General features: G+C 45.4%; 1 protein-coding gene across 1 annotated transcript in view; it reads left to right on the forward strand.

The window, feature by feature from the left end:
• Positions 1 to 14,771, forward strand: part of NTAN1 (N-terminal asparagine amidase) — a 123,769-nt gene that overhangs the window by 70,512 nt on the left and 38,486 nt on the right. Inside the window, exon 8 of the mRNA XM_018573007.1 lies at positions 8,709 to 8,822. Within this exon, the coding sequence (XP_018428509.1) occupies positions 8,709 to 8,822 (114 nt within the window). The remainder of the gene's footprint in view (positions 1 to 8,708; positions 8,823 to 14,771) is intronic.

Raw genomic sequence — 14,771 nt, forward strand, 5'->3', positions numbered from 1 at the left:
CTCATTCTAGAGGGGAGTATATTTCTAGCATCAAGGCTCGGCACTAACCTCTTTGCAGGATGAAGAGGCAGACAGGGCAGCAGACTACCCTGGTGAGCAGGCACTGGCTGCCCTGAAACAAGCTAGACGCGCCATTAACCTTCATTATGTGGAGCTGACGCAGTGTTCCCTGCGGCAGTCGAGGGAGGCCCTGTTCGAACGAGGGGACAAGAATGGTAAGCTCCTAGCACTGTTGGTGGCGGATCAGAGGTCACAAACAAACATCCCTGCCATTCTGACTGACAGTGGGGCTAGAGTTTGATCCTTCACTGATTATGCAAGAGTTTCTCAACTTTTTTATAAATCTCTTTACACGCGCTCTCCTGAGTGCGATTTGGGCTCCCTCCACTGCCTCCTGGGTGGGCTTGAACTCCCGAGGCTGGGGGGGGAGGACAGGGAATATTTGGAGCAACCCATTACAGAGCAGGAGGTTCAGTTGGCAATAGCCTCCTTCCCGAATGGAAAATCATCTGGGCCAGATGGCTTTCCTGCAGAGTGGCACAAGACATATGGGGAGACCCTCGCACCCAAGCTAATGGACACGTATTTGGCATGTTTGGAGATGGGACTTCTCCCGGACTCCTTTAAGGAGGCCCATGTTGTTTTGTTGCCCAAACCAGGTAAAGATCCTCTCCTATGCGCCTCATACCGCCCTATTGCCCCTTTGAATATGGATCTGAAAATATTGACCAAGGTGCTGGCGACAAGCCTTTCAAGAGTTATTGGATCCATAGTTAACATAGACCAAATGGGCTTCATACCGGGCAAGTCTACTGATACGAACTTGCATAGGTTATTTACCAACCTCCAACTTACACACGACAATGCTGGCGCTAGAGCTGTGATTTCACTAGACGTGGCCAAGCCATTTGACTCTGTGGACTGGGGCTTCATGTGGGAAGTGCTCAGATTGATGGGCTTTGGCCCTCGGTTCCGCAGGTGGATCAGTATACTATATGACAGCCCACGGGCGATACTCAAAATTGGCTCCTTCCTATCTGAGGCCTTTGTCATTGGAAGAGGCAACCGTCAGGGCTGTCCCCTTTCCCCAGGCCTATTTGCGCTGGTTATGGAGCCCCTGGCGGTTGCCCTCCATTCTTCGCAAGAGATAGCAGGCCTGAGGATAGGGGGCATAGAGAGACTGGCGCTCTATGCGGACGACCTAATCCTCTTTTTAGCGCATGCTGGTCCGTCCCTATGGGCGGCTCTGCGTATACTGAACACGTTTGCGGTCTTCTCGGGACTGAGTGTTAATTGGTCCAAATCTCGTATAGTGCCCCTAGATCCACAGACACAGAATGCTGCGGATCCCTTGATCCCCCTCCAGTGGGTAGACACCATCACGTATTTAGGAATCCGGGTTACAAAGTCGGTGGGGGATTACTATTCTCTCAATCTTCTCCCCTTGCTTGCTAAGCTAAAGATACGGTTGGAGTCCTGGAAGCACCTCCCCCTATCTCTGATAGGGAAGGTTAACCTGATTAAAATGAAAATTCTCCCCCTTTTCTTGTATCTGCTGAGAAATTCCCCTGTCTGGGTTCCCCAGGCTTTCTTCCGCAAAAATAACTCTCTCATTAGTGCATTCTTCTGGAATTTGAAAGTCCCCAGGATTAAATACTCTATATTGCAGGAGCCATGGTTCAGAGGGGGACTAGCGGTTCCGGACTTTAAAAAATACTACCTAGCAGGCCAGATGGTGGTCATACATAGGTGGTGGTGGAGGCAGCCACCCTGGGGTCCTTTGAGGCTCTCAGTGGATTACCCCTACGGGGTCTCAAAGTCTCACTGTATCTATGAGAGCCACGGTTATGGCCTGGGCCTCCATCAATAAACAATACGGCCAGAACCCTGGAGCATGGTCCCCCCACATCCCACTCTGGAGGAACCTGACGCATTCGCGCAACTGAAGGTGAAATTTAATATTACAAATACCTACCTGTTCCGCTATCTTCAGTTGCGACATGCATTCCGGTGCCAGTTTGGAGGTTTGACCTGTGTGGTGCAAAAGTCCAGACTGGAAACATTACTTAGAAGGGATCGTCTCTGTAAGCCGCTGTCCGAGGTATATAAGCTCCCGTTTCAAGCCTCCTCTGTACATACGCTTAAGTGCAAAACTCCCTAGTTCACTGATGTTCCCACACTAAATGAGGAGGAGTGGGAGGACGCGTGGGATTACCGATTCTCTCACCTGGTCTCGGCCGGAGACAGACTAATTCAATTTAAAATCTTGCACAGGATCTACTATATTCCGGTGAGACTTGCTCGCATATATGGGGTAGAGGCCTTCGGATGCTGGAGATGCTTTGACCCGTCAGCGGATCTCATCCACATTTTGTGGGCCTGCCCACCGATCAGACCATTTTGGGAGGCCGTAGCAGGTACTGTGTCCCAGTACTTGGAGAGTACGTTTGAACCTAGTATACACACATGTATTCTGGGGCTGACTGAGCCTCTTGCCCCCACTGTTGCGAGGCAGACTTTCCTGGGAATTCTGCTGTTCTGTGCTCGGAAGGTCGTAATATTAAGATGGAAAATGAGTGACCCGCCCAGCTTGTCTGAATGGCGGGGCTTGGTTAACTCATACTCAAGCTTATAAAAGGCAACGTACCTGAGGAGGGGATGTCCCAATAAGTTTTCCAAAGTTTGGGGAGGATGGCTGGAGTCTGCGGATATGGCAGGATAGGGGACCCATGGTTGTTTTTGTATGCAAACCCCTGAAGATATGATGTTATAATGTGCAATTATGAATGGAGGTGAAGCACACCCTGAGTGTTTAATCTTTGCTTTTTAAACCATTGTAGGTACTGTACTCCTGTAAGGGAGGCGGACACACCGTGAGGGGCAGTGCGCCTCCCAGAGGCACTGCGGGCCTCGCGGGGAGAATGGGGTGCTGGACGCAGCCTACGGACAATCCCCGCCCCCTCGGGGCTTGTCCGTAGACAAACATGGCAGTCAAATGCAGGGCCAGTATGTCTGAAAAATGTTTGTAATCTGCCGGGACAAGGAGTCTTTTGAGTTTAAAGGGATTTAATGGCGTGAAGGACTACCGTGACCAATATATCTTGGTCTAGTATTGTGCGCATGTGGTCAGAGAGGGTAGGTAAAGTTATTCCACCATAGGGCGTCAGCTGAATGTGGTTATTATATAGTTTAGTAAAAACTGCAGTGAAATGGTCAACTATTGTACAAGGGTTAGCTGTAGTAGTACCATTAGGAAGACAGAGTCTGACTGAGTGAGCAACCCTCTGTTTGGACTTAAACGTATTGGCTAACAATGGTGCTGTTTCTCAGCTTCATCGTTTAGGAGAAGATTCAATTCTCTTTTAACAGATGAAATTTTGCTACGCAGAGGAGCTCTTCCAAGCAAACTGCAGTGATTCCAGGCAGGTGGAAAGAGTAGAAATGTTTTGCGTCTGTTCCTTCTTTCTCCGAGATGCTAAGCCAATACATTCCCTACGAAATGTGGATGGCAGGTTTCCTCGAAAAAATAAGACAAATATGATTGTATTAGCTGAGCAGAGTCAGAGAAAGGAGGGAGTCGTTAAGTCTCCAGAGACTGGGTAATGGTGACCAGGAGGCTGAGAGAATGCGTACATCAGTGACATAAGGGAGAAACCCAAGTTGTACAAAATATGGTCAATACGTGAGAAACCGAGAAACAAAGTGTAGTCCCTCATAGTGGGGTGATATTCCCTCCAGACATTTGGCATTTAGGACAAGATTTGAGTGTCCAGCCATTAATAAGATGCCATGTGTATCAACCATTCCCAGTAAATGTGATAGGAATTGAGTTTGGGGTGTAGTAGGTCACTAACGTTATTTCTAGGGATATACCGACACTAGTATCGGTGCCAATGCTGAGTATTTGGGGGAGTACTCGCACTCGCACAAATGCTCCGATGCTTAGCCCGATACTTCCGGTATCAGGCACCGGGCAGTGAGTCATTACACGCTGCCCAGCTTCCTAAATGGCCCGGGAAGCCGGCTCCATGCTCCCTCGTCACTTGTGAAGAAAGAGCATAAAGCCGGCTTCCCGGCCAAATCAGGAAGCCAGGCGATGTGTAATGACACGTTGCTCGGCTTCCTGATTGGCCAGCTTCTTGGCCAATGAGGAACTGGGCAACTCATCATTACACTAGGTGACGGGGGAGCATGGAGACGGCTTCCCTGCTAATTGGGAAGCCCAGGTGGCAAGTCTTTACATGCCACCTGGCTTCCTTTAATGGGACTCCTGTTATCGGTATTCGGTATCGGCGAGTACCGAAAAACCGGTATCTGTGCATCCCTAGTTATTTCTACATCAAAGATTGTGCCGCGTAGTAGGTATGTAACCGTGGGGTCCGCTATCTCTAGGGAGTATTCTTTAGGAATGCAATCTATGGAAGGCAATCGGAACACCTCTTTTCTTCTCGCGAAAATGGGCTTGATGAAGGTAATGTTTCTGGAGATAAAATGAAATGCAAGTCTGCATTTTTGAGGTCAGTTAAGCACACTGAGGAAAATGAGGTGAAAAGGGTGGGATGTCATGTTTGGTGTGGGTAGGAAGGAGATCGTCTAAAAGCATATTTCAATAATATCCAAATGTCCCTATGTAAACTAAAAAGAGAGCTCAGTACCATCGAAACAGAGAAGAATAAGGGTAGGAAAAGAAGAGAAAGATGGACAGTATGGAGAAAAACAACCATTGAAAACATTTAACAACATATAAAGTGCAAATGTTCAACATTCCAAAAAGGTATTTCTAAGAGGTTTCTGTGTAATTAATACACTCACCAGACTACTTTGACCACTATTAAATGGTCAAACTGCACTCAGATTCAAATCCTTAGCAAGCCGCTCTCCCAGGACAGCTGATGGCAACCTCCTTTGCAGTCAATATCTCCTTTCAGTTTGCTGGGTTTTTTTTTTTTTTAAACTGTTGGTGGGTTCAAGTTGTTCCAATTCCTGTCAATCCACCTTCTAAATGGCCAATATTAGCCTCCTCCGCACATTTCTCCTTGTAGTTCATTCAGCGCCCCATGGAAAAAAATGTAGACGCCACATAGTGTGAAATCCTTAAAAACTTTTAATTATAGATTCTTTAAAAACTGACATTCAAGGTTTAATAGGCAGAGCTGTATAATTCCTCCTCTGGCAAACAACTTCTCCCCCAGTGATCAGCTTGATGACATCAGCGTGTTAACTCCTCCTTGACATGTTTCGTCATGAAGACTTTTTCAAAAGGTAGTCAATGGTTGTAACTGTGGAGCAATACTATGCAGTAATCCAGTAGGCAGGGGGTGCCCAATCCACCTGGGCGTGGAGTGCAAATAGCTCCAATACATTGCATGCACAACGTACAAAAGAGTATTAGGTTATGGAGAAAAATAAGGTCAAGTGAAGGAAAAAGAATGGGGAACTAGAGGGAGGGATAAAGAGAGTATAGTCTCCTATACTCCCTTTGCCCAAAGGGCAACAGGATAGAGGGAAAAGGTCAGTAGGCTGTCATTTTATACTTAACGATACTCAGAAGAATACACGATAGCCAGCATGATAGTGAATAACAAAGTGCCCGGCACCATACGATGCTACTCTTTCAGGGTTATTCACAAAAGGGTGAAGAGTTTGGAGAAGGCAGGAAAAGTGAACAATCTAAGACAACATAGCTGAACTGGACAATGAGCTGAATTGGAGAATTTGTCCAAATCAGCTATTTTGGCCTAGATTGTTCACTTCTCCTGCCTTCTCCAAACACTTCACTCTTTTGTGAATAGCCCTGTTTGTGTTAAAGAAATCAGCTCTTATAACACCGGACAAACACGTTCGGCTAAACTGATTTCGGATAAAACAAGACATAGACTCCACACAGCCCAGTATGGAACCCACGCGACCACCTGAGAGTCTGCACAGCCCAGCATAGACCCCGCACAGCCACCTGAGAGTCCACTCAGCCCACCATAGAATCTGTACAGCCACCTGAGAGTCCAAACACCCCAGCATAAAACCTGCACAGCCACCTGAGAGTCCGTATAGCCCACCATAGAATCTGCACAGCCACCTGAGAGTCCACACACCCCAGCCACCTGATAGCCCGCACTATTAAATTAATTGCCATTATTTTTCCTAGATTTCTACTTTCAGAGCTAGTTCTTAAGTTATTGCTAAAACCAGCAAAAAATCGAATGCAGAGGCAATTATTTAATATGATGAAGAGTAGAAACATTTATATAGTCTTACAGCCGGCCCTTTGAGGGCAACCATAATGTTGGTGCTGCCCGTGATGAAATTGAGTTTGACACCCCTGATATAAGCAAACATAAAAATGCAGACCAAAAAAAAGTAGGTCAGATTATCTGCATAATATCCAGATAAAATATTAGGAAGTTTCTAAGAACCACTAGTGCAAAAATATAAGACATATCAAGAGTCAACAAAAATAACCAGTTTTGGAAACCAAAGGGAAATATGAGTGGAAAAAAGCAATGCTAAAGGAGGAAGTCCTCTAACATTGCCTTCTCGGACTTCGGACAGGTTTTACACAGAGGAGTCTTTGAAGAAATCTCTTGGGAAAGGGTTTTCTTCCTTTTGCCAGAAGGAGGGCTTGGGCCCCAACTTTGGTATTGGATCCCATCCAAAGAGAACTGGGCAGTTGATGCACAGTTCCAAGCAAAAAGAATGGCAGGCCTCCTGGAATTCTGAGAATAGCACTGTTCTCATCTCTTGTAACAGAGAGGCTAAAGGGAAAGCCCCAGCGGTAAGGTATGTTGTTATCACAGAGTCAGAAGTGGTTGGAGATGTCTTCTTTGTTTTAAGGTAACCCAGGATAGATTTGAATAGGTGCTCCATCTATTTCAAGTGAGCACATGTTGTGTGCTTTTAGTAGAATTTCCTACTTGACATTATAATAGTGTAATCTACACATTGGGGAAAGAGAGACCCCAAGGAGGTACGGCTCTATCTAACTCTGTTTTGTTAGTAGAATGTTTGCCCAAAATGTTATTGAAGATGGATTGCAACACATCACGGAGATCCTTGGTTCCAGTGGCCTCCGGGAGACCTTTGATTCTAAGATTATTGCATCAACATCTTCAAGGTGTCTGTGAAGATCACGGATAGTTGAGGCTTGGGCAATAAACTGGGAGTCCTTGGCATCTATGTCTGAGGAAGAGTGAGAGCAATCAAGGACATTAGAATTGCCTTTGAAGGTGCTGTAGCGATTTTAGTTTCTGAGAGCCAGAGGGAAAGTCATTTAGAAAAAGATCTGAAAGCTCCTCAGGAGGAGCCGTCCAATGGTTCAGATGATTGGGTCGGTGATAGAACGGATCAGAAGAAGCCCACTCCACCATCTAATCTTGGTTGCACATGTGTCGAGCACTAGAGTCCCTGGATCTAGGGACTCTAGTCCCAGCATGCACACAGGGGGTGCATGCTGCACACCCCAGAGTGGGGGTGGGGCTGTGCATACCGCACGTACTGGAGCGTGGGGGGAGCTCCTACCTGCAGTGGATGGGGTAGAAGGGGAGGAGGGAGAGAGACTGTCACCCAACATACAAAAATTGTCATCGTCTTTGACTCATTGTATAATTTACTGTTAGCATTTCCACAGTTGCCTGCTGTTCCTAGATGTTCCTACACACGGAGCTGTTGCTACATGTCCACAGATATATAATCAATGCTGACCTGACACCACCATAAACATGTCCGTAGATCATGTATTAGTATAATTGATTCACAGTATAATGTGACTAACCCTCTGGACTGGACCCAGGACTCTGCAATGCGCTGGACTCAGGACTCTGCAACGCGCTGGACCCAGGACTCTGCAACGGGCTGGACCCAGGACTCTGCAATGCGCTGGACCCAGGACTCTGCAACGCACTGGACCCAGGACTCTGCAACGCGCTGGACCCAGGACTCTGCAACGCGCTGGACCCAGGACTCTGCAACGCGCTGGACCCAGGACTCTGCACCGCGCTGGACCCAGGACTCTGCTACACACTGGACCCAGGACTCTGCAACGCGCTGGACCCAGGACTCTGCACCGCGCTGGACCCAGGACTCTGCTACACACTGGACCCAGGACTCTGCAACGCGCTGGACCCAGGACTCTGCAACGCTCTGGACCCAGGACTCTGCTACACACTGGACCCAGGACTCTGCAACGCACTGGACCCAGGACTCTGCAACACACTGGACTCAGTACTCTGCAATGCACTGGAACCAGGACTCTGCATAACCCATTCGTTGAAGAATTAACTCCTTGACAGCACATTTGATCGATCAAGAAAAGCACATTTTATCCGACACCTGTCACCTTTGTTACAAGGAAGTGGGCGAGCTTAAATACTACCAAGAAGTGATAGTGCTTTACCCCATCCGAACAACACAAGAATTGGTATGTAGAAAGATTTCAGAGGCTGCACATTTTACATGGCACCAGCTTTTTTAGCCAGCGTTGCGTCAATGATCCACTGCTTTCTTAGGTACAGAGATCTTGTCTAAGACCACATTTAACATGACCACTATGTCCTTGTAATTCTCTTTGTTACAGCATGGAGATTGCACTGGATAATAGAGTAGCCATGGGAAAGACGGACAGATGCATGTAATAAATGCACTAGAGTCTATGTTTTTGTACTTTAGTGTAATAAACAAGTAAATGTTTTTAACAGTTGATATTTCCTTCTTAGATGGTTAATATCTATGATGCAAAATCTGAACAGCTCAATATTGGGCCTTATTCCTGGACACCATTCCCAAACATTGATTTCTGGCTGGAGCAGGAAGATGAACAGATTTTACAGGTAAGTTAAAGAAACTAAATGTCTACCATTTCTCATAAAACTGTGCAACAGTGCTAAATTTACAAAGTCACTTTTGTTCACCTTTTTCCTGAGTTTTTATAATCCTGTCTAGCCAAATTCAGCAAGCTTTACACAATGCTTTTTGTAGGATTAAAGCTTGTCACAACACAGCTTGTGCCATACACAAACCGTTAAAGAGTACAGAAGGCTGTGCTCGGAATCAGTGAACACTTGCAGGGGTATTCACAAAAGGGTGAAGAGTTTGGAGAAAGCAGGAGAAGTGAACAATCTAGGACAACATAGCTGAACTGGAAAGTGACCTGAATTGGATATATTTTCACATTCCCAATTATTTTGGAAAATAGAATTTCTCGCTCAAATCTGGCCCTCTCCCCCGCTATACTTCTCTTTTTATGAACAGTCTTTCCACCTCCGACATTACGGGTGTACTGCTGTCCAGCACAGCCCTGCACTATGGATTTTTTATTTCGCTTGTAAGTATCACCAGATCACTTGTAGCAACATGCTGTGCTCGATCTTCTGTAATGGAGGGCAGGCTGCATAAAGGGGACCTGTCACCTCCAAACGCTACCACATAGGGGCTTGTTAGCTCCTGTGTCATAGCAATAAAGTTAAGTGAAAAAAAGTGATAAAGTACAAAATAATAAATATAAATAAGTAATTAATAAGTAAAAATAATGAAATAAAATTAAAAAACAATGTGCATCCAAGCGTAAGTTCATTTTCCCAATTATTTTTGGAAAAAGGAATTACCCACTCAAATAGGGATGTCCCGATACCACTTTTTCAGGACCAAGTACAATTACTTCCCCGCATGTACTTGCTGGTACCAATTACCGATACTTTTTTTTAAAGGGACAGGTGACTTTACATGATCCATAGTACAACTACATGTTATGTACTATGGATCATGATTTAACCTATACATGTTAGCAGGGGAGAATTGTAAATCTATTGCTGGAGTGTAGTGGAGGTGTGTGCTGTATATATGTACTACATATACATTACATACGTCCAGTACGCTATAGCAATAGATTTACAGCCAGCCCCGTCCCAGCTTCCCTCACTCACAGTTTCACTCCGATCCCTGTTGCCTCACTTGGTGCCTCTCGTAGTCGGCGATGGGCAGGATCGCTGCATCGCGTCTCGGTGCTCAGCTTGTGGGAGGCGCTGACAATTCTGCCCTGCTAACATGAATAGGTTAAATCATGATCCACAGTACATATACAGTACACACGTCCAGTACACTGCAGTCTGCAGCAATATAATTACAATTCTCCCCTGCTAACATGAATGGGTTAAATGATCCATAGTACAAAACATGTAGTTGTACTACGGATCATTTAACCTATTAATATTAGCAAAGGATAATTGTAAATCTATTACTGCAGAGTAATATGTACTGTCTGTTATGTACTACATATAGAATACGCACTGCAGTAATAGAGTTACAATTCTCCCCTGCTAAAATGAATGGGTTAAATGATCCATAATACAACTACATGTTATGTACTATGGATCATTTAATCCATTCATATTAGCAGGGGAGATTTGTAAATCTATTGCCTGCAGTGTGTACTCTATATAGATTTAAAATTGTCCTCTGCTAATATTAAGAGCTTCAACATAGGGGCCCCCCTTGCCCTCACTCACTGTTCGATGATGGTGCCTCGCTGGTGAGGTCGTCGTCGGTGCTGTGCGGGAGAGCAGCGGCGAGTCAGCGCTGGTCCGGTGGGAGGAGCTCCAGGTGGGGTCCTAATTTAGCTGGCCAGCGACTGCCCGATCGCCTGCCAGCTAAATTAGGACCCCACTTGGAGCTCCTCCCACCGTGCCAGCGCTGACTCGCCGCGGCTCTCCCGAACAGCAGCCGGAAGGTAAGAAAAAAATAGTGCACGCTTCGGCGCTTTGTTTTGGGGCATTTTGACAAGTACTTGTCAAAATGCCCTGTATCGGTCCCGATACCGATGCTAGTACCGGTATCGGGACATCCCTACGCTCAAATCTGTCTCCTTCCCTCGCTATACTTGCCTTTAAAAAGTCTGGAAGTGACAAAACGCGAGTTGAGAGGAGTCTGCTAGAGATCTTTTTTATGATATTTCACTCCTGTTTGGACTGCTGAGTGGAGTTTCACCTGTAATTTGTGTAAGATTTTATGCAGATGTATACTATTTAAATGTAAGTGCACTAGTTTTTAAATGATTTGTTTAAATAAATGATTTTACGATATGATGTCTTTTACTGTCCTGTTTATGAGGAAATACTGAAAGTCAGCTTTTCACTGATGCCATTCATCCTGTCTGGGTGAATGGCATCGCTGGGCAGCCAGAGAGGCAGAGGCAAAATCCTGAAGCCAGGTTTCAGTATCTGCAAGTCTTTTAACCTATTTGCAGTTAAAGTGGTCGTGGATAGAGGTGAGCTTGTTACAGACTGAGTGAGCGTTCCAGAGTGCACATAAGATGAGGCGACTGGATCTTGGGAACAAAGTTATACTGCTTGGATTGCAGCTGCTGCCAAGAGGAAGAAGGCTGTTGGGTGTGCTGAATAAATCTAGATTGTGGGGGGCCAGGATTAGGGGGGATATCCCCAGAAAGCTGGAGAAGGAAGAGGTCACAGAGAAGTGAGAAGGTGAGTTAGATTTACAGGAATGTACATGCTCTAAAGTCCTGGAGGCTTTGCCAGTATGTGGGTTCCGGATAAATAGAAGTTGATGGATGCAGTAACAGGGAGAGGGCAGGAATGAGGGTGATATGTATATGCAGTGTGGAGTTTAAGTTTAAATATAGAGGATATTTGTGTGAGAAGGAGAGGAAGAGAAAGCATGTTAAAGGCAGGATGGAGTTAGAAGCAGAATAGGAATAGAAAAGCAGGTAGTAGAAAAGAGATTTAGTTAGAGTAATCGCCCTGTAATTACTATTGCCCAATTTTTAAATCGCTATGCCTGCAATTGGGTATGCATTATCTGAAATTATTAAATCTAGTATACCATTTATCCCGATTGGCACCTCCACCATCTGTTCCATGAAATTGTCCTGCAGCAAGTTTAGGAAATGGCAAGCCTTGGTTGAGTGAGTGGGTTCCTTTTGGCCAATCAATTGGATAATTGATGTCACCCATTATAACAACATTATCCTGCTTCCCAGCCATTTCTATTTGTGAATGGAGTTGAGTCACCTCCTCTTCCCACAAACACCCACAATCAATCTTGTCTAGACGGCGCGTATATGCACATTTTCACATACTCCTCCGCCCTTTTACCAACCAAGTCCTTCCTAAACAGGTTGTTGTAACGGACCTAGGGCTGCAGAAATGTATTACCCCGGATAACTTTGTTTGCTGTGTGTGTTTTCCTGTTTAATATTTTATCTAGAGAGAGCATGTCACAATTTGACTTGATTTAAACCAGGACTTCCTTCTTGGATACTATCGCTGCTAAACGTATTTTTGTGAAGGCAGCAGGCTGTCTGGAGTGGTCATTGTTTGGGATGATGTGATCAAGCTCTCATCTAATTAAGGACATTAATTTCAAAGAGTGTCTGTGCTTAAGGAATTCCAATGCAGGCACCCGGCTGTCTAGGGGTGGGAACTGTTCAATGTAACACACTAAACTCTTATCTGATTCTGTGAGGTATAAACTCTGTGTGCTTTCTTCAATAAACCAGTTCATGTTTCCACTCCCAAGTCAGTGTCTGATTCTTGGGGTAAGCCAATGCTATATTCACTTGCTTTTGGCTCCAGCACCCAGGGAACAGGCTTAAGACGGAGATATCCAGTCGGGGTATCAGGGAGTCCGTCACAGTTGTATCCTTGTATTTTTCCTGTCCAGTCATGAGAGTTGTCTAGCCAAGTTTCAGTTATTCCCACTAAGTCGTAGTCGTCCTCGAGTAGCATAAGTTCGAGCTCCTCCAGTTTGTTAGACTGTTCGCATTTGTATACATACATTTTAGTTTGGTGCTAGTATTGTGTGTTTGTTTTATTTTTGCTTATTCCTGAGGTGCAACTATGTGCTCGCCTTGGTACGGTTTGTTCATTACTAATTTGATTTTCTGGAGATAGCCCTTATATTACACTTGTCTACATTAAGTCCCCCTGTAGCCCCTTGCTTTCCGTTAATCAGCCGTTTTTTTTATTCCCTCCCCCCCATATTCTCATTTAAAAACTGCTCTAGTTGTCTAAATATTTTCTCCCCTAAAAGTGCTGCTCCCTCCCTCTTTAGATGAAGCCCATATCTACTATAGAGCTGGTAGCCGAGAGAAGTCAGCCCAGTTTTCCATGAACCCAAACCCCTCTTTCCTACAGCAATTCCATCGCCACTTGTTTAATTCTCAACTCCTACGTCTCCCTGGAGTGGCACTGGCAGTACTTCAGAAAATACTACCTTGGAGTTTCTTTGACCTTGCACCTAAATCCTTGAAATACATTTTTTATGGCCTCATTTTGTCATTAGTACCATGACAACCTGGTCTTCCCCAGCCCCACCAATAACCTGTTCACCCATTCCGTGATGTGTCGAACCCTAATGCCCAGTAAGCAGCAGACTGTTAGACACCCACAGTCTCGTAACAGATTACCCTGTCAGCCCTTCTGATAATGGAGTCCCCCACCACCAATATCTGTCTCTCCTCTCCAACCTTTGAGGTGGTGCAGTTACTCCCTTGGTGTTCAAGGGAAGCGTCCGGTTCAACCAATGCTACTCCTAAACTAATATCCCCAACCAGGCATAATTATTGGGGTGTGTCAATTCCAGGCTAGCCTCTCTTGCGCTCTTCCTTCTACCCCACCTTCTAACAGTAGCCCAGCTACCCACCTCCGGATCCTGTACCTCTATGTCCTGTCCTCTATGTCCTCTTATGTCCTATGCCACCCACCACCAAAACCTGATGAGTCAGATCCAAACTCTTTTCCATGTTGTTAATACTCTGCAGTGTTAACAACATGGATTCATTAGATCTAGAACCTGGGCTTCAAAACAAACTACTTGCTTACATCTGGCGCAAAAGTATTCACCCTCAAACGGATGTTCAAGAAGCGCATACATTGAGCACGGTGTGCACCGGGTTGCATTCCTACTTATGAATGACATGTGTGGCATAAAATTTCTTCTTTCCTTTTTTTTTTATTTAAGGATTCATCGATACAGAGTACTCGTGAAAATGACCCGATACTAAGCGCAGATACCTGCACTTTAAAGTATAATTAATCTCTCTCTTTTTTGGCATATATCTATTTCTTGTTAGCAGTAGATGTATGCAAAAATATTTTAAAAAATGAAAAAGTTGCCAAAAAGGGTTTTACTTACCTCTGTCTCCAACGCTCGCTCCCGCCGAAGATTCTCAAACGGCTGAGCAGCATGATGGGGCGGGAGCATGCGCAGTAGGGATCTTCGGCCGGGAGAAGAAGAGAGACACAGTGTAAGTCAATGCATGCAGCCCGGCAGCGTGTATGCAGACACTGTGGGACACAGAATAAACAGCAATCAGCCCTGGATCAGAGACCGGCACCAGCGCTGGACGGACTCCTGAAAACTACTGGAAAGAAGATGATTCATTTTAAGAGGCATCATTTAAGGTAAGTCCTTAAAACAGCATGGGGGGGAAATATTTGTCACTTTAATGTCACTTTAAACTTTTAAACTGCAGCTGGCGCTGTAAAAGGGAGCTGACATTCAAAAGAAGGCTTCTGAGGTCCCCAGCAAGGTCCTGACAGCCTTCCTGTGAACTGCAGCACCTGTTTACAGCTCAGGCCACACATCTCCTCCTCCTCTTTCCTGTGGATCCATGACGCCTGCACCCCCACCCGGAAGACAGCCGGGACACCTGGTGAGACCCTGTATTTTAGTAATTCATTATTTTAGTGATACTTGTTACCAATAATATTTACAGTATTTTAGTGATACAGTTATTCTTTGGTAACTAGAGATGCACCGATATC

This window comes from Nanorana parkeri, unplaced genomic scaffold, assembly GCF_000935625.1.
Source record: "Nanorana parkeri isolate BGI_ZX_2015 unplaced genomic scaffold, ASM93562v1 scaffold2203, whole genome shotgun sequence".
NCBI classification, from domain to species: Eukaryota; Metazoa; Chordata; class Amphibia; order Anura; family Dicroglossidae; genus Nanorana; species Nanorana parkeri.